The sequence below is a fragment of the Euprymna scolopes genome, chromosome 37 (assembly GCF_053919585.1).
Source record: "Euprymna scolopes isolate OS-2025 chromosome 37, ASM5391958v1, whole genome shotgun sequence".
In the NCBI taxonomy this organism is placed as follows: domain Eukaryota; kingdom Metazoa; phylum Mollusca; class Cephalopoda; order Sepiida; family Sepiolidae; genus Euprymna; species Euprymna scolopes.
In genome coordinates, this window is record NC_136518.1 from 3,935,798 (window position 1) to 3,963,297 (window position 27,500).

Consider the following 27,500-nt stretch of genomic DNA (forward strand, 5'->3'; position numbering starts at 1 on the left):
ATATTCTATCTGTATTGTCACAGGAAAATAGGGCGTAATGCAGAAGTGACCATTCCCTCCCCCTCTCTCTTTTTTTAAATTCATTTTGAATATCTATCGACCAGACACCCTCACCCCACCCCATTGCTATCGAGACATTCAGCAAAAAAATATCTACGCGTTAACCATAGAAGGAAGCGAGTTAGACACCCCACCCCATCCCCTCACCAAGTCATTCATCAAAAACACATGCCAAGGTCACGACGAGAAACCCCACCTCCACCGCAAACGAAGCAGCGTGCGGAAAAAAAGAGGAGGAAAAAAAACTTTTTTGGCGGGAATGGCGTACACGGGAGAAGAAGCATAGGGCAGTTTAAAACAAGAATGGAGCTGATCACATCATCGAACGAATGTCGATAATAAAAATGCGACAGACAGCAGCCAACATGATTTGCTTGATAAATTGGAAGTTTACTCGACTTAATCCTCATTCCTGGAGCCAAAAAGCGAACACAGAAAAACTATGAAAACACCTTGGCTTAGAGACACCGGTATGAGATATAGCCTCGAGTGGAAAGGACGCGTTGAACAGCAGAAACGCCACTTATGCGGTGAAATGTTGACTCTCCCAACTGAGCCTTATCCCTGGAGCCGAAAAGGGAATTGATCAGAACTACGAAATTACCTCCCTCGAGATATGGGAAGGAGACAGCCGAACGTTGGTGGTCGAGAAACAAGCGAGAAAGAAATACTACGGAAGTCCAGAACTTGGGTAAGTGCTACTTGGTTGTGATAATTTTATGGCTGGCACGTACATCTTTTTTTTTTTTTTATTCTACGATACGTTTTGGGGGTAAATTCCCTTTTGGGATTTTTCAGCTGGGACGTATCGTCACAGTATCCATTGTCAAAGTTTGTCATTTCACGTGTTTATATTCTTTGAAATATTGAAAAAAAAAATCAAGAAATATATTTAACAGTTCTTGATTTTTCAATTAACACTTGTAACAGAGCAAAATAAAGATATGACTTCGAAATTCATTTCATCGCCCATCTTTGTTAAAGACAAATACAGCACATGGAAAATGCAAATATGGAAGATGGCCACATCGCTTGAGAAAAACGAAACGCACCCCAATAGTGTTTCTTTCTTTCGAAGGAAAACCCAGAGAAGCTGTTTTGGAGTTAAAAGTTGTGACTCTAAACTTTCAGGATGGAATGATGAGATTATACAAAAAATTAGACATTATTTTCAGAAGAGATAAACCAGTCGACATTTTTGGCTTATGAGACTTTCAAAGGATACCAGACACGTCAATCGAAGATTTTCTTATCAATTTGGCCAACGTACAATTCTGAATCAACATTACACAAGCTTTGGCCAACACGTCGCTAAGTTGAAAGATTTCAACATCATCCTCCTCCCCAAACCTGTACTTGCGTCCAGGGCATTAAAGCCTCCCTTACTCCAAAAAATGAAAGGCTACTCCAATAGATATTTTTCCTCTGAACTGCCTTGACAGAGTACAAAATAGACTTCGTGGCTTAGTGGGGGATGCCCTTTTCTCTACCCTGCAACCTCTCTCCCACAGAAGAGACGTTGTGAGCCTATCCTTGTTTTATCGTTATTTCCATAGCAGGTGCTCGTCTGAACTCCAATCTCTGGTCCCCTCTCGCCAATCTTTCACGAAAAACACCTGTCTAGCTGAATCCACTTTGAAAAATCTCCCCCACTCTATATCTGTGCCTAAATCAAAACGCGGATTCCATGAACAAAGCTTCTTTCTTAGAACTGCACGCCTGTGGAACTCTGTTCTGTCTACCTGCTTCCCACCGGACTACAACTTGGATGTCTTCAAGTCCAACGTTAACAAATTCTTAATGAACCGCCCCCTTAAGTAAACACTTCATCAAATCTCCACACTAACGTAATGTACTTGCAATAACCCTTATCCCTGAGTGGCTTCCGGGCCTTGATAAGTGATGATCACTGTGTAAAAAAAAAAAAACAAAAAAAAAAACTGCAAGTTCTTTTAAAATAAAAGTCATACATTTTCCAAAATATTTGTTTTTCTTTTCAAATCGGACATGTTCATATAAAAACTCAAAACAAATGCCTCTTGCAGTTTATTTCAAAATTCTTATCTATCTATATATCTAGAAATGTTAGAATGTGTGATCTACAGACTTGAAATTTGGTATATAGGGTATTCAGATATGTGGAACATTTTTAATCCGTTTTCATCCAGGAGAAAGGTCTACTAAATAGTCAAAATTGAAAATTTGGTATGTGTGGGGGGTGGGGGATGATCATCGGAAATTTATCTGTTTTCAACTGTTTCACGACTGCGTATGTGCGGTTATGAAAAATGACAGCTTCCTTATTTTAAGTATGAGTTGGCGTGAAAACATTCTTTAAAAGTCATGTCAAGCTGGGGTAATGGTTATCGTACATGGGGGTCATCGGATTTTTATCTGTTTGTCAACCATTACACGAATGCACATGAATGAATCGTTCACATGACAGATTCCTTATGTTAAAAATAAGTTGGTTTGAAAACACTTTTTAAAGATCGTGTCAAGCTGGCCTAATGGTTATCATAATTGATTTCGATCTCAGTTTCTTGTTTTTTTTTTTTACTTACAAGAAGTGAACTATTCAGAAAAGACATAATACTCCCATGCACATCTCAGTTTCTGTATGAATTAAAATATTATATTTAAGCATAATCAACAGCCGGGCAATGCCGGGCGGCCTGCTAGTTATTTTATGAAACCTAAAAAAAATTGTTTTAATTTAATGAATGTTCAGATAATGTTTTATTTTGTATTATTTTTAATTTAGTGTTTGTTTTGCTTTTAGCAATACGTTTTACTTAAAATGTAACAAGTCATTGAATTGTCTCCCCTTGGAATTCTCCAAAAATGAAATTAAAAAAAAAAAAAAAAATAATTGTCCATGAAACCTAAAATGCACACAAAAACAAACAAAAACAAACAAACAAACAAAAAAAAAAGTCTGAAGCGAAGGAATTAGAGAATCTTTTTTTTTCTTTTTTTTTTTTTAAAAAAAAAAAAAAAAAAAAGATTCAATGAAAAAAAAAAAAAAAAAAGGAAAAGAAACCATCCAGGGAGAAACAGGTAAACAATTTAACACATTCAAATAAAATATGACAAAAAATCATTAAAAAAAAAAAACCCCACAGATTTTTGCAGTTTAAATCCAGTGAAAAATTAGATTCTCTTTAAGCAACGTAGGATGACAGATTCTAAAACAAAATATATTTTAACTTTGGTTAAAAATGAAATAAAAACAAAAACAAAAAAATTTTTTCTGATATACTTACAAGGTTACCCAGCGTTACCCGGGGCAAATGTGTAAAATATTTCTCTTAAAATTTTTTATCTCTCCTCTTTCTACTTCTTTCTTTAAGGGCCACCTCCTCTTTCTTTACTGCCAGCCTATTCCTCTCTCTGGATGTAAACATATATACAAACAACTAGTTTTTTTAGATTCCTGGAGTAATGAGTCGATATAAAGGAATTAACTCCTTGATTAAAAAATCAGAGTTTCTTTCCTTTAGTCAGTACATCTAATAGCTGGAAAACTGACCCCCTACCCCCGACAAAATCCGCGTCAGTCAAAGGATGAATAATTTGATTGATGAAAAAAAAAATTTTTTTATTTATTTAATGGCATATCAACCAGTTTTGGGTTATTTAGTGCCAAATTGAGTAATTTTTGAAAAAACGTTTTTATGCTTCAAGTTCTTTATTTCTTCAAATATTTATTCATGGTGTTGGCATTTGATTTCTTTGTAGGTAAAAAATTGTGGTTTCTGTTTTTGACTTTGCAGAACATGATTGAGTTTTGCAAAGAGAAAGGAAAAACAAAAAACAATAGCATCACTGTTTGGTGTATTTTTGTTCAGAAAGCCAATATCTTCAGACAGCCTGATCTAGTAGCATTAGATGCCTTGATAAGTATTACAACTCCAAGACAAAGTCAACCTGGTAGCAACGGTAACTAAGAGACAACTCCACACTATTCTGGATGTCTTTTATGGTCATACTCAGGACCAGAAGAAAGATGGAAATAAGCATGAGAAGAAAATATATCTTGTTGAATGGTGTATGAGAAATAGTAGGAATAAAATCTACTCAACACAGACACACACCTGGCCGGAAGAAACAAAACTTGGTTAATTGACACAGAAGCACAAGTGTCCAGAAAATAAAATTATTTGTGAATTTAATGCGGCTGTACCTGTCTCTAAGGGTGTGGTTACATTAACAGCAGAGGCTTTTTAGATCAAAGTGTAGTATCTGTTCTTCAGATGCTGCACTTCCATTTCTTGTTCTCTTTCGGTGGAAGATCAGTCCTTCACGACTGAGACAATTTTTTATTTTTGTACCTTTTCTCCACGTTAAAAAATGACCCTGGTGTCTAACTCTGTCCCGTGGGGAGGCATAGTAAATAGGTATATTAACAGCAGAGGCGAAATCCCAGATTGTGCGTTTACAAGGGGATTCACGTAATCAACATTAATTGTGTGGAATAGAGTATAAGTATTGTAAGTGACAATAAATTAATTATTTTATATTTAATTTCTTATCAAAATTTTATTAAAATACGTTTATGTTAAAAAAAGGTGCGTTTTTTTTTCATTTAAAAAAACATGAATATATTTTTAACATTAATTTCATATCTATTTTAATTCAACACTATATTAATTATAACATCGTAATTTTTAATTATAACACAATATATAATAATTTTTGTTTTTAATTTGAAATCACAATAAATAAATTATTTTAATAAAATGAATATGTATTATATATATTTGAAACCAAAACAACACATTATTACAAAATAAACAGACATTTATTTTGTTTGAAATTTATATTGAAATTTATAAATATATTTCGAAGATAAACTTCATCTTCAATATGTCTTTCTTTCTTTTTTCTTGTCATGTTGTTGTTGGAGCAGAGAATAAGCAAGCATTAGTCCGTTTGCTGTTTATACGGTAGTTTTTTAAATCTTGGAACGGTGCGTGTGGTCACGGGGAATTCACGTTAAGACTTTTGTTCCTTATATAATACTAGCAGGGCTACCCGGCGTTGCTCGGGACCGTATAAACAATGAAAAAACAAAAGCAGATATTGAACATATGCTTTATACTTAGGGGAGAGGAATCTTTCATCTCAAGTTTTAGCGTTACAAACAAACATTTGTCTTTTATATATATAGATAATGACAGGTTTTTTTGGGGCCCCCCTCGAAGATAACTGATCAGTTGACCAACTTCTAGTGGTCCGTTTGACGTGAAATTTCGATATTTGTCATCCGGGTGATGGGGCTTCGATATGATACCAAATTTGTCAAGTTTGGTTCCGTCTTTCAAAAGTTTTAGCGTTACAAACAAACATACATACATACACACACACAGACGTTTGGCTTTTATATATATAGAAGACTAGCAAGGCTACCCGGCGTTGCTCGGGACCGTATAAACAATGAAAAAACAAAAGCAGATATTGAACATATGTTTTATTCTTAGGGGAGAGGAATCTTTCATCTCAAGTTTTAGCGTTACAAACAAACATTTGTCTTTTATATATATAGATAATGACAGGTTTTTTGGGGGCCCCCCTCGAAGATAACTGATCAGTTGACCAACTTCTAGTGGTCCGTTTGACGTGAAATTTCGATATTTGTCATCCGGGTGATGAGGCTTCGATATGATACCAAATTTGTCAAGTTTGGTTCCGTCTTTCAAAAGTTTTAGCGTTACAAACAAACATACATACATACACACAGACGTTTGGCTTTTATATATATAGACTAGCAGGGCTACCCGGCGTTGCTCGGGACCGTATAAACAATGAAAAAACAAAAGCAGATATTGAACATATGTTTTATTCTTAGGGGAGAGGAATCTTTCATCTCAAGTTTTAGCGTTACAAACAAACATTTGTCTTTTATATATAGAGATAATGACAGGTTTTTTGGGGGCCCCCCTCGAAGATAACTGATCAGTTGACCAACTTCTAGTGGTCCGTTTGACGTGAAATTTCGATATTTGTCATCCGGGTGATGGGACTTCGATATGATACCAAATTTGTCAAGTTTGGTTCCGTCTTTCAAAAGTTTTAGCGTTACAAACAAACATACATACATACACACAGACGTTTGGCTTTTATATATATAGATGTATTCATTTTATTCAAACTCAACCAGTGCTTCTAAGGAATAAAAATCTTAACGTGAATTCCGCATGACCAAACACACCGTTCCAAGATTTAAAAAACTACCGTATAAACAGCAAACGGACTTATACTTGCTTATTCTCTGCTCCAACAACAACATGACAAGAAAAAAGAAAGAAAGACATACTGAAGATGAAGTATATCTTCGAAATATATTTATAAATTTCAATATAAATTTCAAACAAAATAAATGTCTGTTTATTTTGTAATAATGCGTTGTTTTAGCTTCAAACGTATCTAATACGTATTTATTTTATTCAAACTCAACCAGCGCTTCTAAGAAACAAAAACATCAAGTCTGTTGCCAAGGTCGCTGGAAAGATGGTGGGATCCTTCTACCGCTCCAGAAGATATCTCACTACTGATGCAATTCTCTATCTATATAAAAGCCAAGTACGTCCAAGGATGGAATACTGCTGCCATATCTTGGCAGGAGCTGCTAAAAACAACCTATCCTGCCTTGACAGAGTACAAAATAGACTTCATGGCTTAGTGGGGGATGCCCTTTTCTCTACCCTGCAACCTCTCTCCCACAGAAGAGACGTTGCGAGCCTATCCTTGTTTTATCGTTATTTTCATGGCAGGTGCTCGTCTGAACTCCAATCTTTGGTCCCCCCTCGCCAATCTTTCACGAAAAACACCTGTCTAGCTGAATCCACTGCGAAAAATCTCCCCCACTCTTTATCTGTGCCTAAATCAAAACGTGGATTCCATGAACAAAGCTTCTTTCTTAGAACTGCACGCCTGTGGAACTCTGTTCCGTTTGCCTGCTTCCCACCTGACTACAACTTGGATGTCTTCAAGTCCAACGTTAACAAATTCCTAATGAACCGCCCCCTTAAGTAAACACTTCATCAAATCTCCACACTAACGTAATGTACTTGCAATAACCCTTATCCCTGAGTGGCTTCCGGGCCTTGATAAGTGGTGACCACCGTGTTAAAAAAAAAACAAAAAAAAACAAACCTTAACGTGATTATTTTAATTTTCTGCAAACTTGCTGTATCGATCGCCATCTTAAAATGTTGACTTTTACCCATCAAACTTGTCTCATTTTAATTAACTCATCTGTACTAAACAGAAAATGAAAGCAAGGTACTTGTACAGTTAAAGCAGGACATTAAAAACTGAAAATATTGAAAAAAAAAAGTTATATTGTATGTAGTGATTGGACGATTCCAATATTTTTCCAGATTCTAATACAATTACCGATTCCGTACAAAATTTCCGATTCCGATAAAATTACCTATTCCAATTCTTTACAAATCTCTAAATAATTATAAAAGTGTTCTTAAATATCCCTATATTTTTTCAGACGTAGAAACACTCTTGTGAGAGGGGGTGGGGGTGATCTAGAGATCTTACTGGAAGTTTAAAATCAATAAATATTTATTATTTTATTATTACTACAAGCAGTGGAAGATGTTTCTTAGACCAAAATCAAACAAAAAAGAAATTTTCAGGAATCGGTTTTGGCATCGGAAAATAGGCTCAAATTTTTCAGATTCCGATACCCCAAAAAGCTCCGATTTTTCCAATTCCCGATTCTGATTCTGATTAATCGTCCCAACACTAATCGCATATACCCGTTATGGAATGAAGTTCTCTGAAAATAAATTTCCCTTAATTTGATTAAATAGGTTTTTTTTTACAGTGAAAAAACAATTTGTTATGATACCGAGCAAAAGGTAACCATGTTTGAATTTTTCAACCACAAGTAAGGGAAGGGACGCTACAGGGAGATAATTTAGTCCAAAGCGCCGCCACGTCCTTCCCTATGTTAAATAATAGCTTCTCTTCCTCGAAAATTGAAACATGTCTACCTTTTGCTTGATGTAATAACAAATTGTTTTTTCGCTGTAAAAAAAAAAAAAAAAAATCTACTTGCTCAAATTAAGTGATTTTCCTTTTCGGACAACTACATTCCATAACAGATACGTACAATATAACATTTTTTTTTCAAATATTTTCATTTTTTTAATGCCTTGATTAAACTGTACGAGTACCAACTCATCTTCGGCCCTGTCGGTGGTGCATTAGAAAACGCCGACTGCCCTCCTGCAGAGGGTAAAAGTCCCTCAATGGGGGGGGGGGGTCCTGAATATGACCTTAAACTATATCCAGTGGTGATGGCCCCAGCTTGTGGGCTTTGGGGAGTGTGGAGCCACCCTTTAATTACCATTGCTCCCAGGTCCACTCTGATCCGAAGTGGTAGTACCTGTTAGGGTCCCAACTATGGCCTAAATAGAAACTGATGCGAAAACAAATATATTCTATTAAAAAAATTTTTTCTTCAAAATCTTTGGATTCGGCATTAAATAACCCGAAAAGGGTTGATATGCCGTAAAACAAAAACAACCAACCAACTCATGTTATAATCGTTTCTTTGTTGAAATCAAATTGCCGGAAAAAAAAAACAAAAAAACTTGAATTAAATTGCTTTTAGATGTTCCTTTTTTTACTACTAAATTGCGTCCAAATCATGATGTCGAAACGTATTAAAAAAATGAGTGAGACATGCAAGGTAAACAGAGTAGTTAAAAAATCAGTTTAAAATAATAAATAATGTTTGAAATTAAGGAAGACGTAATGACGTCGACATTTCCTCTAACAGGGATATGCATGCGACTGGGGATCACTTGCGAATTTCATACACCCATGAAACTTTCTCCTTCAGAGGAAGCAGGTTAAACCCGCCCAGGGTTAGTGCCGCTCTGGTTTGGTTTCTATAAAAGAGACTTTATTTGACTTATCTAGCTAGTTGATCGCTCACAGGCGAAAACATGGCCAGAAGTTGAATCTCATTCTATTTTTGTTTTTTTTTATGATCATATCTCGGCAGATCTGAACAAGCTTTCACTCTTTGGACCTGAACGAGCTTCCCTCCTTTGGACCTGAACGAGCTTCCCTCCTTTGGACCTGAACGAGCTTCCCTCCTTTGGACCTGAACGAGCTTCCCTCCTTTGGACCTGAACGAGCTTCCCTCCTTCGGGCCTGAACGAGCTTTCCCCCTTACCATAAAAATAATTCCTTTTTACGTTTTCTTATTTTTTCTGCAAATTATCACCGATAACAGACTTAACTTTCATATTAGCAAAAATTCTTTTGTTTTGAAGCTTATTCAATGACTTTTAACGTGGGGGGATCACTTTTCAATTATAATGTTCTATTAAATTGACACCCCATTTTGTGGTCATTCTTCCTTATAACTGTTTAAAGTCATTAAATAAACTTAAAAAAAATTTTTTTTTCCTGCTAATATGAAAGTTAAGTCTGTTATTAACGATAATCCGCAGAAAAAGTAAGAAAACGTGATAAAGAATTATTTTTACGGCAGGGAGGAAAGCTCTTCAGGGCCGCATATATCTCTATATAGAGTTATGGATGCGGTTGTTAGATCTGCTATCTGGTCGACAGTCAAGACTTCCGCCTGAATGCCTTTCAATTTTATTTAGTAAAATTAAAATTCTTTGCATTTTCAAAAAAAAATTCTTTTAAATCTACAGACTTTGCAAATAGGGGACACCATACAGGGCTTAATTCAGTTATATCTCAAAAGCAGCTATGAACTTGCATGCAGATACTAAAGTTTTTATGCATTACGGGTGAGTGGTATTTTGGTAGCGACGAGCTTAGCTAAATCAAAGAAAGGTGAAAAGTAAGAAAGAAAATGAAAGAAAGAAAGAAAAAAGGAAAAAAATACTAAAGGAAAAGAAAAGAAAGGAAAAAGAAAGGATGCAAAAAAAGGAAAGGACAAAAATGGAAAGAAAAGAAAAGAAAGGAAAAATGAAAAAATAAAAAATAAAATAAAAACTGTGGAAAGGAAAGAAAGAAAAAAGAAAAGACAAGAAAGGAAAGAAAATAAAGGAAAAAGAAAGGAAAAAGGAAAAAAAATGAAAAAAAAAGTGTGGAAAGGAAAGAAAGAGAAAGGGAAAGAAAAAAGGAAAGAAAAAAGGTGAAAGAAAGGAAAAAAATGAAAAAATAAAATAAAATAAAAAGTGGGGAGAAAAAAGAAAGAAAAAAAGGAAAGATAATAAAGGAAAAAGAAAGGATGCAAAAAAAAGGAAAGGACAAAAATGGAAAGGAAAGAAAAAAGATGAAAGAAAAGAAAATTTTTTTTTTTAAATTTAAAAAGTGTAGAAAGGAAAGAAAGAAAAAAGGAAAGAAAAGGAAGGAAAAAGAAAGGATGCAAAAAGAAAAAAAACAAATAAGAAAAGGAAGGAAAAAGGAAAGAAAATAAAAACAGAAAAAAAAGAAAAAGAAAATAAATTAAAAAAAAATGCAGAAATTTTTTCTTTTGTTCAAATACAAACCACCAATATTAAAAGTGAATCAACATTTCACTAATAAGAGGGAAGGAGGAGGAGGAGAAAGAGGAGGAGGAGGAGAAAGAGGAGGAGGAGAAGGAGAGGGGGGGGAGGATGGATGTAAGTAGAAAACGTGGCAGGAGGATGAGAGCAAGTGGGATGACTAAGCAAGAAACCAGAAACGAAAATAAATGAATAATAAAAGACAGAAAATGGAAAATACCAAATAAAATAAATGAACAAGATAAAAACGATACATAAAAAAAATTACTGACAAAAAAGGAAGAAGAAAGAAAATAAAAATAAAAAAGGAAAAACAAAAAACAAAAAGAGAAGAAAAAAAAAACAAAAAGAAAAAATATTAAAAAATAGAATAATCCAAAAGAAAAAAAAAGAGAGAGAAAAAAAAAGACATGGATACAAAAGAAAGAATAACCGAAGGAAAAACACAAAGGAAGAAAAAGAAGAAGAAGAAAAAAAGAGAAAATAAAAACCAAAGACTACGAAACAAAGAATTAAAAGGAAAAAAAACAAACTAAAAAACCTAAAAAAAAAAAAATAAAACTAAAAAAGAAGAGAAATAATAACAGGATGACAGTGCTACTAGGAGAAAGAAAGAGTCAAAGGGAGAGTTCTAAAAGGACCATGAACAGGGGAGGAGGAGGATGAGGAGTGTTGTTGCACAAAATAAGACGAGTAGAAGGAGGAGGAGGAGGGGAGATGAGGATGAGGATAATTTGATATGCGTTAATTGTTTACCTGAAGCCGCATTGGAAGAAGAGAATAAGCAATAGATTCAGGATGGTTGGTTGGCATAAATACATTACCCTTCGCGGCAGAGGAGTGACAGACGATGAGCTCGCCATTCTGGTCGTTGTCTCAGGCGTAGTTGGCGGCAGGACCGTTCGGCTGCAGCTCTTCAGCCTACCAGAAATCTCCACGCTTCGGTCTTTCAACGTTATTTGGTTCAGGAAATCTTTGAGTGGCGTGATCTGTTTGTTTTGTGGGCTGTAGTTTACATCTGTTGTATGAGAGAGAGAGAAAAAAACAAAAACAAAAAGAACCAGAAACTTTAGTATCCTTGTACCACAACGAGGAATTTATATTGCGATAAATTTATTTTGGAATCAAGGTAAAACTTGCGGAGAACGCTCTGTTTTACGGTTGTTTTAAAAATGGAACAGAAATTTAAATTTCGTTCCGTTTTACGTCCAACTCACCTTCGACATGTCAACTTTTCTAGGTTTTTGTGTATGACGACAAGGTTGGAAGTGTCTATTCTGAAAACCGTTCTTAACATGGGGGGGTCTATTTCGAAAGCCGTTCTTAATATGACGAGGTTGGAGGTGTTTATTTGTTGTAAGCATACCCGAAAACCTTTAAAAGTCGATATGTCCAATGTGAACGGTGAGTTGGTTGGACTTGTGTAAAAAAAAAAAAAAAAGTTTACCAAATTGATTTTTTTTGTTTAAAAATTAAATTATTTCGTTTTTGCTGAATAAAATTTTATAAAAATTTATTTTAAAAAAATCGTTCGTTTTATTTTATATATAAAAAGTACGATTGTTAAATGTTATTATTTCGATTATTTTCGATTGTTTTTTTTTGGGTTTGTATTACTGTACACATAGATTCGAAAAAGTTGTCAAAAACAAATATATAACAAATAAATGTTATCAAAGGTAAGATAAGTTACTTTTCTACCTAACTGGATATATTTTTCGTGTTTTTATTCAATGTAACATGTTTATTCATCTCGAAAAGCATACAGTGTTTACCGATGTATTGGAAAATTCAAAATGGCGCCCGACTCTCCCTTTAACACGGTAAGTTCGGGAAAAGGTGTTATAAATAATAAACTAGACAAAATACTATTAAAAAAACACCAAATATATTGTCAGAATATGTCACGGTAATATATATTGAGCGAGTTTCTAACAGTATTTTGTCTAGTTTTATATTTATAGCACCTTTTCCCAAACTTATCGTGTTAAAGAGAGAGTCGGGCGGGCGCCATTTTGAATTTTCCAATACATCGGTAAACACAGTATGTTTTTCGAGCTGAATAAACATGTTACATTAAATAAAAACACTGAAAACATATCCAGTTAGGTTGAAAAGTAACTTATCTTGCCTTTGATAACATTTATTTGTTATATATTTGTTTTTTGACAACTTTTTCGAATCTATGTGTACAGTGTACAGTAATACAAACCCGTTTTTTTTTGGTCACACGCGCAAGTTAAAAAAAAAAAAAAATTAAAACGGAACGAAATTTAAATTTCCGTTCCATTTTTATAACAACCGTAAAACAGTTAATTGGAAGAATTTTTTTTTTTTCATATTATTTGGATTTTCCCGACTACTGTTCTTATCTTCAGTGTTATTTTCACGTTTCAGTCGACGTAAATTTTTTGAGGTGTATTTTATTGATCTCAGAATTTTTTCAGCTGAACTCCAAACTCTTCCTATCGAACTCTTTCTGTCGAACTTGAAAACTTTTCTGTCGAACTTGGAGAATTTTGAATGGAACCTTTATTTAATTCATCCTAACCCTAACTCGACATAATGATTTAATTCACGGGGGTAATATGCACTCATTCCATTCCCCATAACAGGGTAAAGGTCCTAAGTAATTCGCAATATATTCTGAACTAGCTTTGGTGCCCGGCGTTGCCTGGGTGTTTGGAGGTGTGTGTTGAGCAAAAAAAAAAAAAAAAAAAAAAAAGTGGTAGTAGACAGGTAGGCTCGAACCCGTACAGCAAAGGAGGAAAAGAACGTTAAAAAAAGAGAAAAAAAAACAAAACGTGACGTCTTTGCTGTTGCGCCCATCGCCAAACCAGAAGTGACGTAGGTTTAAATTAAGGCTAGTCAATCAAAAAGAGGGGATGACTTTTGAAAATATCGGGGGGAAAAAAAGCGACCCCTCCTTGTATAAAAGTGCCCAATTTAGGGTGACGGAATTAATGTTTTTAACCAATTTTTCGATATTTGTCACCCAAAAGGTTGAGCTTCAAAACGATATCAATCTCCTGAAAATCCGTCGCCTCTGCGGAAAGTTTCAGGCAGACATACAAATATACATACATTTAAACAGACAGGTGAGATTTATATTATAGAAGATCTCACCCATACTGAGGATTGAACATTCACCCTCCAGAAAGGTGTAACTTATAACTGAATTTTACCAAATAGACAATCCTAGTAAAAATTTTAGGGTGACTGGTCATTAGTATCCTGGTTATGTCCCGGGCATAAGCGTTTAAAAACATTTAGTGTTCTAGTCACATTCTCTATTATTTGAGCTATCGGCAGATATATAATAAAGATTTAAAATTAAACCACTTCACGCTATGAATGAATTTGCACATGCGCAAAAGTAATAGAAATATTTGGACAAGTTGAAATGAACATTATACATTTCAACTTGCTGATATATGTCTGTACTTGTTATTCATTCATCCAAACAAAGATTTTACGCGTAAAAAGCCATAAGCCATCCTTGGTGTAGGATTACTATTTCCTGTTAATTTCTATGTTAAGTGACAAGTAATTTAAGAGTTTATCGGTTAAATATTTACAAACACACACACACAATCATCATCATCATGTGACAAATAGTTTAAGAGGTTTATCGTTCAAATATTTACAGACAGATATACATATATCTACTGGTTTATATATATAAAGTAGAAGATATATCCGGCGCTGCCTGGTCGTAAAATATGCACGAATATTATATTTTAATTCATACAGAATTTTTATTTATCATAAACAAAAATACCGTCCATGCTTCTGTTTAGTCTTGAAAGACAAAGGACACCCCCTGTAGGGGCAGTCGCGCGAGTAATTGTGAGGCACGGGTTGTGCAACCCCCAACCACACTTCTCCAGAATCGGCACCGTTTGGGTCCAGTGGCAAGTAGAAGTCCAGGACGACTGGAAACAATGCCGAGATAAGCAGAGAGCATATACAGCACCTGACAGTCCCAATTGGTCACCCATTTAGTACTGACCAGGTTCAACGTTGCTTAACTTCGGTGATCCAGCGGGAACCGGTGTGTCAACGTGATTATGCTGTAGGTGTTAAACGTAACGTTAAATTCCTTAAAAAAAACAAAAAAATGGAAAGAAACTGAAACGTGCATGTGAATATTACGTTCACTTCTGGTAAGTAAAAAAAAAAAAAATACTCGAGCTGAGATTGAACCCAAAACCTCAAGACAGTGAATCAAGTATGATAATCATTCCACCAACTTGACATGACGTTCAAAAAGTGTTTTCAAACCAACTCATACTTAAGGAAGTTCCATATTCCTCTGGCCTTCGTCAGGTCATTAACCACGATGGGATAGAAATGCTGAATCTTTCAACTGTATCTTCAGTAATTACTGCCTTCCATAGTTGTCTGAGCTCCAATCTCTGGCCCCCCTTTGCCAATCTTTCACGAAAAACACCCGTCTAGTTGAAACCACTGTCAATAATTTTCCCCACTCTTTATCTGTGCCTAAATCAAAACGTAGATTCCATGCACAAAGCTTCTTTCTTAGAAGTGCACGCCTGTGGAACTCTCTTCCGTTTGCTTGTTTCCCACCTGACTACAACCTGGATGTCTTCAAGTCCAACATAAACAAATTCCTGATAAACCACCCCCTTAAGTAAGACACTTTATCAAATCTCCAATACCAATGGTTACTACGATATTATCCCATTGATTACTGTACACGCAATAACCCTTATCCCTGAGTGGCTTCCGGGCCTTGATAAGTGGTGACTACCTTGTTAAAAAAAAAATAGTTGTGTTACCATGTTTTGGCCAACTAATCTTCTAGCCTGTTTTGGGTAGGATTGAAACCGCTATCTTCAGATGACGTTAGCCTGGAACTGTAGAGAGTCAACGTCTCTATCCACTGCGCCATGTTGAATCTCTACAGTTTCTTTCTACGTAATTTTTTAAGCATTATTAAGACGGGTTAGTAGGCTTTTTCGTCGGACATAAAGAGGTTTCACATTTTTTCTCGTCGTGTAACAGTTTCAATTGGTCTCATTGATGTTATAGTCCTTGGAATTAGATTGAAGGCATTTGGGTTCCGGGGTTCGGATTTTGTGACTGATCTGAACAATTATTTTTACACTGAATATTCCGCAAGGATGGAATATATTTTTATGTTAATAATAATAAAATATCTAAAATATCTATCTATCCACATATATATCACATATTTATCTATCTATCTATCTATATATACGTATTTGTATATATATATATATATATATATATATATATATATATATATATATTTATATTTATATATATATATATATATATATATATATATATATATCTATATATATATATATATATATATATATATATATATATATATATTAAATTCAATTGTCACCCTAAACAAGGTACAGTGCCACTTTGAAGCAGGGGTCTACTATCAGGGACTTAATTAGCGGGGTCATTATGAAGGGAGATGAGCAGAAAGATGTTTGTTAACATTACACTTGAACTTCTGCATATCAGTGCAGTTGGGAAAGCAGAATCCCGGAAGGGAGTTCCAAAGACCTGCAGTTCTGGGGAAGAAACTATTGGAGTAAAAGGCCTTATTGCACCTAGGGTTAACAAGCTGACGAAGGCCAGAGAAATAATTGTCCGAAACATCGCGAAAAAACAACTATAAACGATGAGGGTAATTATCCGCAAATAAATAAAAAATATACAAATTACTCACTTAAAAGGATTCCAAAAAAAAAAAAAAAAATGTACAACGATTTTTTTAATTATCTTTTTTTTGATTTCCGTTTAAAACAAAATTTTTTGCAGTTGGTAGTAAAATAAGGTAATAAATAACGATTTTAAATGACCGGTAAAACTGATATCTAACCCTAACCCTAACCCGCCACAAATGTGTTTCTACGTTTGAGTAAACATATGTACATTTAACGTGTTTTTACGATAACTGAAGAAAAAAATAACAACTTCATCGTTAATTAGAGATTTATAAAGAATCAGAATCGATAATTGTATCGGAATTGGAAATTTAGTACGGAAACGGTAATTGTATCGAAATGGGGAAAAATATTGGAATCTTCTTATCTATATATATATATATATATATATATACTTGTTTATTGTTATATAAACATGCTCACATCCCGCTGCTACAAACAGCCACTTGTTTCAATCAAACAACAGATATCATCAGGCAGCGACTTGACTATTCAAATATTCGATGAATAAGCTATATAAGCTTTATATAACAATAACCAAGTATTATTATTGAGCACTATCTAACAACCTCGTTGAATTCACTAGTCCATTACTTTTGAATAAAAAACCCGAGTATATATATATATATATATATATATATATATATATATATATAAGTTTCATTTAATAATTACATGGAACCTTACCAACCAGCACAAGCTATGGCTAGAGATACTTTACCTGAGAGCATTTCGTTCAAGCTCCTTAGCTTAATGTTCACAGGAAACATAAGTTGGAATAGATACATCGAGATTATTGCTGAGGCAGCTGCAAAGAAGGTGGGCTCTCTCTATCATGCTAGAAAGTTACCTAGGCTTTAAATAATCCTGTACCTCTACAAAGCCACCATTCGCCCATGTATGGAGTGCTGCTGTCACATTTGGGCTGGTGCATCTGCTACTAGTCTCTCGCTCCTGGACAGGGTCCAAAAGAGAGTCACCAACCTAATAGGTCCTGAACTGTCATCTAAACTTCAGCCCCTGTCCCATCGAGGTACTGTTGCATCCCTCTGGCTGTTTTACAAATATTTTAATGGTGGATGCTCTGACGAACTAGAAGCACTTGTACCCCCTCGACGAAAATACCCCCGACAAACCTGATAAGCAGCAAAGTCCCACCCCTACACAATAGAGATCCCTAGATGTAAGAAAGCCTTTCTACTCTAATAGTTTCTTCCTCAGAACAGCTTTACTTTGGAATTCTCTTCCGGTTTCCTGCTTCCCCGACGGTACTGGCATGCAGAAGTTCAAGTGTAATGTGAACAGACATCTTGCTGCTCAACTCCCTACATAGAACCCCTGCAACTTAGGTCCCTGATAGTAGCTCCCTACATCAAAGTGGCAACGTGCCTTGAAAGTGTAATTAAGTAATAAAATTATATAATATAATATATATATATATATATATATATATATATATTATAAACGCCACTCTGTTATATATGTGACCTTAAACTATATCCGATGGTGAGGCCCCCAGCTTATGGGCTTTGGGGAGTGTGAAGCAACCCTTTAATTGCCATTGCTCCCAGGTCCACTCCCAAAAGAATTTGAATAATTAAATAAAAGCAAATATGTTTTCAGAAAAACGAATGTTAGTCTTCATAACTAGCACAAATGATAATTTAACATTTAGAGTCTAGCATAATCTGACGTAGAGATAACTTAAGATGACGTGGATCTTAGGAGAGAGCTTGAAAACACACGTGTCAGTCAAGAATTGGAAATGAGTCGAAGAAATCAGATGAGAAACCTGCGGAGAAGACACCGTGGAAGCCAGTGAAGTCAACATAAAAATGTGAACTCGAAGTGTCGTAATCTCTGAAATGTTACTTACTAAATATTTTGCCTTTGAAGTTTCGGTAGGTTTTATCGACGGTCAGGTTGCATGGTCTTGCTGCACCCACACGGATGTGGTTGATGTGGTCGAGGTCATGCAACGGAAAATCTTTTATAGTGGTGTCATTATCCACCTGGGGAGAAAAAAAAAAGGAATTTTGCAAAAATGAGACTGAAGTCACAATCAGACGATGGCATTTGAAAGATTGAAAATTCACACTAAACTTGTGCTGTAGTGAACAAGCACCTCAAAGATCGAAGAGAATCAAAGTGGTGTGCATGTTTGTCGGTGAGATTTTAAAATATTCTAATTAGGAGGAAATCGTGTGGAGGAAATAAATTAGTGGATTACTCTATCTCTCTCATATATATATATATATATATATATATATATATATATATATATATATATATATATATATATATACAAATGGAAATTCTTTTAACTTTCTTGAAGTTTTACATTTGGATTTTACCGTCACTGGATTTTTTATCTTCCACCAGACTATCCATTAATGTGTAATCACCTTTTTCTTTACCATATTCCCTCTGCTTAACTTATTTTGTTTTCAAGTAAGATCTTTGACTTATTTGTTGTTTCATCAAATACTTCTGCACGCAAAATCCGATCCCGCATTTTGCTAATTCTTACCCTCTGATGAGAAGGAGAGTACTTCTTTGAAACTCCGCGGATTAAGGACTATCCATTTATCTAGTGTTTCCTTTTCAGATTAAACATGTTTTTAACTCATTTCAAAGTGTTTTTTAATATATTTCATTAACTGTTTGCTCATATTATAAGCTCTATTTCCTATTTGGTATTATCGAGCTTTTATATCTGGCTGAGATAATTTTATAAATATTAATTCTTTAATATTTATAATTTACTTTAATTTTACCATCTTGGATCATTTTGGTAAATTCAATTGTAATTTTCATTTTATATATATATATATATATATATATATATATATATATATATATATATATATATATATATATATATAACTATTTCATTTATTCACATAAATTTACTATACGAAAGTATAGATTTATGCGTAAACTTTAAGTATTTACTTCAAAAGTGCTCAATACGTAGGTAGAGCTAGTTAGTAATTTATAAAATATATATGGCGATTAAGCTACACTGAATATTCTGCGTTTCATCCAACTATAGGATTCGTCAAGCTTATGCGCATAAGCCTGACGAATCCTATAGTTGGATGAAACGCAGAATATTCAGTGTAGCTTAATCGCCATATATATTTTATAAATTACTATATATATATATATATATATATATATATATATAAATGAAACTCTTGGTTTGTTCGTTTTAGATAAAGTAGAAAACTACAGGCCCGTTTTCCGTCACATTTTGCAATAGTGTTTTTATCTAATCCAAGCATGTTTTTATATATTTTTTCAACATCGCTTCTTTTGGTCAACTACAAGTGCATATAAACAAACTTTTTTTAACAATCGTTACAAGAGTAAAACAGAAATTGTTAAATTGAAGAAATAAAGCATAACTGAAAATAAAATTATTTGGTACTCATGCATTTAACGAACCAAACTTAATTCAGCGATCAGCTCGGATTTCTCCGGAACATGTGAGATTTTAAAATATTCCAATAAGGAGGAAATCGCATGGAGGAAATAAATTAGTGGATTATTCTCTCTCTCTCACACACACACACACACACACACACACACACACACATATATATATATATATATATATATATATATATATATATATATAGTAAGTTATAAAAATATATATGGCAATTAAGCTACACAGAATATTTCACATTTCATCCACACTAGGATTCGTCAGACTTATGCGAAGAATTGTTGTAGTCTTGCGTTTTATATACGCATATTCTATTGAATTTTTAGTTAGCCAATCAGCTTCCTAGTTTCCACCGCTCCCTTCCTATATATATATATATATATATATATATATATATATATATATATATATATATATATAAGCCTGATGAATCCTAGCATGGATGAAACACAGAATATTTTGTGTAGCTTAATTGCCATGTATATTTTATAACTTACTAACTAGCTCTACCTACGTATTGAGCACTGTTGAAGTAAATACTTACACATAAATTTACTTTCGTATATTAATTTATGTGATTAAATTAAGTAATCATATATATATATATATATATATATATATATATATATATATATATATATATATATATATATATATATATATTCCGTGATATCTGGAAGAAAAATATGTCAGGTCTGTCAGGCTTTTGTGCAGCTGAACCACATCTGCGATTTTGTAGTAAAATGACTTTATCAGAAGCTGGTCTAGCTAGCCAGAAGCGATCACATGGAAATCAATCTTTCTTAGATGGGGAAAACACTGCGGAGCACAGATGTTCTATTTTTTCTATGGTCTGCCATTCAAGTGGCGGTCTGAAGTGTCATATAAGGGTCCACAGTAAGCCAGTACCGGTTGGCGTCCCTCAGTCTCAGCTGAAGCGTGACCTCTGCAATAGACTGTGTAAGAGCATGGCTGGTCTGAAGAGCCACCTTCATTCCCACAGAAGATGGAAAATGCATCTTGATCACATCTGCACATGTATATGTGTGTGCGTGTGTGTAAATGTATATATAAAAAATTTTTTTAATCAAATAAAAACAAAGTATGAAACGAATTAAATAGAATAGCAAAAACCAAAGAATATTTTAAAGAATACATGGAAATGGATAAATAATTAAAAAAAACTATGTAAAAATTTTTTTAAATTAAATTTTAGTCCGTCATTGAAAAATTTATTTATATATATATATATATATATATATATATATATATATATATATATATATATATATATATATATATATATATATATAGTTAATAAATAATGTTATATATATAGAAAATGAATCTTCATCACTTCCCCACAAATGTATGTATATATGTATGTGTGTATAAATGTATAAAAAAAAAAAATTTTTAATAAAAAAATAATTATATAAAAACAAAGTATGAAATTAATTAAATAGAATAACAAAGACAAAATAATATTAAAAATACATGGAAATGGATAAATACTCAACAATAAAACAAAAGAAAGATGGCCTTCTTCTGTCAAGAAGTGACGATCACCATATATAAATACATCTTTGAATTTTTAAAAACCTTTTAAAAACTATATAAAGAACTTTTTAAATTAAATTTTTAACCCTTCATTGGAAAATTGTGTGTGTATATATATATATATATATATATATATATATATATATATACAACACATTATTAAAAGATTAGATAAGGCATAATATATGAATAACAATAAATATGAAATAAAATAAATAAATATGAAATAAAAATATTAATATAAATGAAATAAAAATAAATATTAAATAAAAAAATAAATAAAAAGTAAAAAATTAAAAATAAATATAAAATAAAAATAAAAATAAAATAAATATAAAATAAAAATAAATTTAAAATAATATATATATATATATGTATATATAACATTATTAAAAGATTAGATACGGCATAATAAACAACTAATAATAAATATGAAATAAAAAATAAATATAAAATAAAAAGTCAAAAATTAGTATAAAATAAATATGAAATAAAAAATAAATATGAAATAAAAAATAAATATGAAATAAAAAATAAATATGAAATAAAAAATAAATATGAAATAAAAAATAAATATAAAATTAAAAATAAAAATAAAATAATATATATATATAACACATTATAAAAAGATTAGATACAGCATAATAAATAACTAATAATAAATATGAAATAAAATAAATATGAAATAAAAATAAATATAAAATAAAAAGTAAAAAATAAATATAAAAAATAAAAATAAAATTAAAAATAAATATAAAAAAAAAAAAAAAAAAACTTACTATCAATTCAAGTTGATCTGTTTTCACAATTCTCTGGTATTTAATCGTGTGCAACTTTCCATCATTGTACGTTCCAGAAGACGATAAGGTATCTGGATAAAGCACAGGAAAAAAATAATTTTAGATTTTCATGGCGAAAAATGAAATTTCGCAAATTAATAAAATTCAATGAATTCAAACACGACTGGTGCGGTTCATGTACTTGTGGGGTGGAGTGTAAGAATCTACTATAACAGACCAAGGCCGATAACTCCTTTTGGTAAATTCTATTTTTGCACAGAATATTTTAAACTTAATTTTTTTGTGTGTGTGTATTGCAACATAATCTTTATTGAAAAAATGAAGAGAATTTTTGGTTGTTTTTTTTCTTCTTGAAAACAAATGGAGAAAAAAAAGGAAACAGATTTTATTCAGCGTCCATATATATATATATATATATATATATATATATATATATATATATATATATATATATATATTGTTTGTTTGTTTGTTTACGAACAGACGATTTGAGCACTATAAAGGTGGTGGCGGGTGTTTATTTAAATTGACATTCCGACGAGTTATTTACGGGCGTCAATTCTATGGTCGAGTGGGAGAACCGGTGACTGTCAACACGACGGTTCTAGGTTCAATCCTTGGCTTGGGAGAGATGCTAGTCTAGCGGCACTGATGAGTTGTGATACAACGAAACAGGACTGGATGTCGATGACTACAAATCTCTCTTTCTCTCTCTCTCTCTCTCTCTCTATATATATATATATATTTGTTATTGTTGTTTTTTCAAGCGATACATTTTTTTATTTACTTTTATTTGGACGTATATTACATTTTTATTTATTTATTATTTTTAAAACAGTAATCTAAGTACACGCGTGTTTCGAGGTCGTTACCTCTCGTCAGCGTAGTTCAACTGTTTCTAGGGATCAAACCTCAGACCATGTTTACCACAGACCGGTGCCTTAACCGTTAGGCCAGAAACCCTAGATTAATTTTACTGTTTATTTTTATTGCTTATAAATTTAGATTTTGTTATTGTTGTTTTTTCAACCGATACATACGGTTAATATTGGCTCCGCCTCGAAGCTCATTTTTTTATTTACTTAGAAAGTCGCCCTGTAGTAAACATGGTCTGAGGTTCGATCCCTAGAAACAGTTGAACTACGCTGACGAGAGGTAACGACCTCGAAACACGCGTGTACGTAGATTACTGTTTTAAAAATAATAATAATATATACGATTAAAAGGTATATATATTTTATTAGAAACCTTATTTTCCACCCGATTTTATTTTATTTTATTTTACTTTGTTTATCAACATGAAAATAAGTAACTATTTTTCTTTATATTTTAAATATTTTCCAGATATATCTGCCTTAAAAAATGCTAGTTTTATTTTTGGTGTCTTTAAACCCCCACCCACTATTTTTGCTAATGAGGAGACTTTGTTTTATAATATCAAATGATAAAATTGTTTAGCAGTTGTCTCAAAAAAAAAGAAAACATTGTTTCCGAAACGATCGTACAATTTATTGATTTTGTTTGTTCTTCCCTGTGAAACCGATTTTTAATTTTAATTATAAATTATCAATCATTTTACTATATATATATATATATATATATATATATATATATATATATATATATTGTTTGTTTCATTAAATAAAAAAAGACGTTTTTTGTCTATTAATTCTATTTTCGATCCTTCCCAACTTCCGAATAACAGCATTATTAATAAAATCTAAAAAAAACAACACCTATTAATAAAATAAACTTCAGCAATAGTAATAACATCCTGAAGTGTTTGTAGAGTTATTTATTTTAATAGCTTTGCAAATATTTCAGGATGTCATTAATTTTAACCAATGGAAAAAAAGGATAAATAAAAAATTAAACAATGAAAAAAAAAAGTAAACTTTATAAATTGTTAAAAACCAGTTAGATTAATTTATCCCTGACGATGAATCCTAAAGGATTAGAAAGTACTCGGACTGATGATAAATATGGTAATTACATCAGCCAGCTCCCGTCAGAAGTGAAGACTGTTATTCAGAAATTGGAAAGGATCGAAAATAGACGTTTTTTGTCTATTAATTCTATTTTATTTAATGAGATATGCCATAGAGAAAAAATGCTGCCTATATATATATATATATATATATATATATATATATATATATATATATATATATATATATATATATATCTCGCTTTGCCGGCGTAAGTCAAATATTTTCTTGTAATTTTTTTTAGAAAGAAAAACTATTTTTAGGATTGGATATGTTCGATTTTCGATATTTATTAGATGAATTTCTGTACAAAACATATCTAAGAACACTGCCAGACATATAAATTAGCTTTGTGTGAAATTTGCAAAAGATAGGCTCAGCCATTTCACACACACACACACACACACACACACACACACACACATATATACATATATACATACATTAACATATATATACATATATGTGTGTGTGTGTGTGTGTGTAAGTTTTGTGGGAAAAAATGTATCAATATTACAGTAATATATATATATATATATATATATATATATATTTGTGTCACAAAGAAACATCGGCACTGTCGGTTTCAAATAAAATAGAAAGAGACCAGTCTCTGATCGCCTATGTTGGACTTTATTCAGCCTTTGTTTATATCTGTCTCATGTCATATATATATATATATATATATATATATATATATATATATATATATATATACACTTGTGCCCGATATTATTCATACCCCACCTTGAAAATTGAGTTTATTATGTGTAACTTTGTAAGAATTTATTGTTTACGTCCATATTGATACATATTCTTAATAAACCTCTTCTGATCATTTTCGTCATTTTAAAATCTCGGGATACTTGTAATAAAAGAAATATACAGCTATTTATAAAATCTGCAATGTTCAAAAATAATCATACCCCCTTATTTTTTCAGTATTAATCGAATTTCTGACTGTTTGTTTCCTGTTTGATTCTTATTTTGAATGCTTTTATACAACCTTTGATTAATTTCATTTCGTTTTTTGCATTTTTCAGAAATTAAAATGATATCAACTGAAAACCAATAAAAGAATAAAAATTATTAGAATGGGGAAGAAAAAAGAGCTTAGTAATGATCTTAGGACTAAAATTGCGAATTCACATAAGGATGGTTTAGGTTACAAGTCAATTTCCAAGAAATTTGAGGTCCCTACAGCAACAGTACAGAGCATCATCAAAAAATTCCAGAGCCACCACACAACAAACAACTTGATTGGTAGAGGAAGGAAAAGGAAACTGTCTGCTAGAGCCACCAGGAATATTGTAAGAAGTGTTAATGCAAATCCAACCACCACTACTAAGGACATTTTAGAAAATCTGGAGTCTTCTGGCATAAAAATATCAAGGCAAACATTGCAAAGGACTCTGCATGAAAATGGTCTGAAAGGAAGAAGACCAAGAAGGACTCCATTGCACACCGGAAAACACCTTGCAGCACGTCTAAAGTTTGCTAGGACCCATGTGAATTCTCCAGAGTCCGTTTTCTCAAGTATTTTGTGGACTGACGAAACAAAAATTGAATTGTTTGGCCATATGGATGCTTCTTACGTTTGGAGGAAGAAAGGAGAAGCTTACAACCCAAAGAACACCATACCCACGATGAAACATGGTGGTGGTAGCCTAATGTTTTGGGGCGCCTTTTCGGCTAGTGGTCCAGGTAGTTTGGTCAAGATAGATGGAACCATGAAGAAGGAGCAATATTTGGAGATACTCCAGAAAACCATTAGACAGGATGCGGAGAATCTCCATTTAGGACCAAACTGGGTCCTTCAACAGGATAATGATCCAAAACATACTGCCAAAATAGTCAAGAAATGGTTTGAGGATAATCAAATTAATGTTTTGGAATGGCCTTGCCAAAGTCCCGACCTGAACCCTATCGAAAACCTCTGGCACATATTGAAAACTGAGGTTAAAAAGCGGAAACCTAGAAATTTGAGGGATTTGGAGAACTACTGCATTGAAGAATGGTCAAAAATCAGTGGTGATGCTTGTAAAAACCTTGTTGATAAATATCCAAAACGGTTACAGGCAGTTATTAAGAATAAAGGGCATGCTATTGACTATTAGTAAGAGAGGTATGAATAATTTTGAACTAGTGCCATTATTGTTTTTCTTTGTATAATGTTTCAAACTTGCATAATTTATTTATTTGTTGAGTTTAAATTAAATGCCTATGCTTGATTTATTGTCTGAAATCCCTTTAATATTGTCTACCTTCTGGTTTGAGCAATATTCTTATAGAAATCTCAAAGATCCGAGGGGTATGAATAATATCGGGCACAAGTGTATATATATATATATATATATATATATATATATATATATATATATATATATATATACACGAATAAAAGCATTTATCGCTCTTGGTCCCTTATAATACATTTTTACCAATCGTTGGTCCATGTTAAAATGTTTCAAAATTTTATACTGAAAAGCACCAGTTCATATTCATTATCAATAATTCCAAACATTTAAAAAATATTTCCTGCCGTTGAAATTAGAAATAACTGCAATGTCATCTTATAAACAAATTCGATAAAAGTTTCATGATTTATTGAAAAAGAGATATTAACAGTAACAACTGTTCTCATCTGCAGTGTTATTTCACATTTCGGTCGACATAACCTCCGACCTTCATCAGGTGTATCTTGTTGACCTCGAGAATCTTTCTATCCAACTCGGGGAATCTGCAGGGAATTTCGAACAGAACAGTTTATTTAATGCACAGGAGGTAGTATGTTCTCGTCCCGTCAGCCATGACTGGGTAGAAGTCCTAAGTAATTTGCAATTGCATTTTGAGTGTCGCCCGCACTGAGAATTGAACCTTTATCCTCGTAAAGAGTGTGAATTTACAACTGAATTTTACCAAGTACTTTATCCACTATGTCATGGGCCCTTGCGGACATCCACCAGAACGTTGTGCAAATAACACTCGAGATGAGAACAGTAGTCTGAAGAATTCAAAATTATACGAATAAGCAATCCTCATCCAAAACAATCAGAAATGTAATAATTTTTTAAAAAGAAATTTAAATATAAAAATAAAGAAATAATTCAATATTAGGAAAAATACATCAAAGTGAAAAGTACAAAATTATCTGCAAATTTCAGCAAATTCCAGCCTCTTCCATTCGTAATTTGATTCAAGTTTTTTTTTTTTAATTAAGTAGAAACATAAGTTAATTTACAAAACTCGAGCTAATGTATATTTTCTATTCTCAGCAAAAATAAATCACACACACACACACACACACACACACACACACACACACACACACACACACACACACACATATATACTAGCAGACCAGCCCAGCTTTGCTCGGGCCCTATTCATAATTTCATGTG

The 27,500-nt window shown here is 32.6% G+C and overlaps 1 protein-coding gene across 1 annotated transcript in view; it reads right to left on the minus strand.

The window, feature by feature from the left end:
* The window catches only part of LOC145261042 (axotactin-like), a 482,064-nt gene that overhangs the window by 109,663 nt on the left and 344,901 nt on the right, over positions 1-27,500 (minus strand). Inside the window, exons 26-28 of the mRNA XM_080119191.1 lie at positions 22,091-22,182; positions 18,174-18,309; positions 11,387-11,580 (exon numbers count right to left, since the gene is read on the minus strand). Coding sequence (XP_079975317.1) covers positions 11,387-11,580; positions 18,174-18,309; positions 22,091-22,182 — 422 coding nt within the window. The remainder of the gene's footprint in view (positions 1-11,386; positions 11,581-18,173; positions 18,310-22,090; positions 22,183-27,500) is intronic.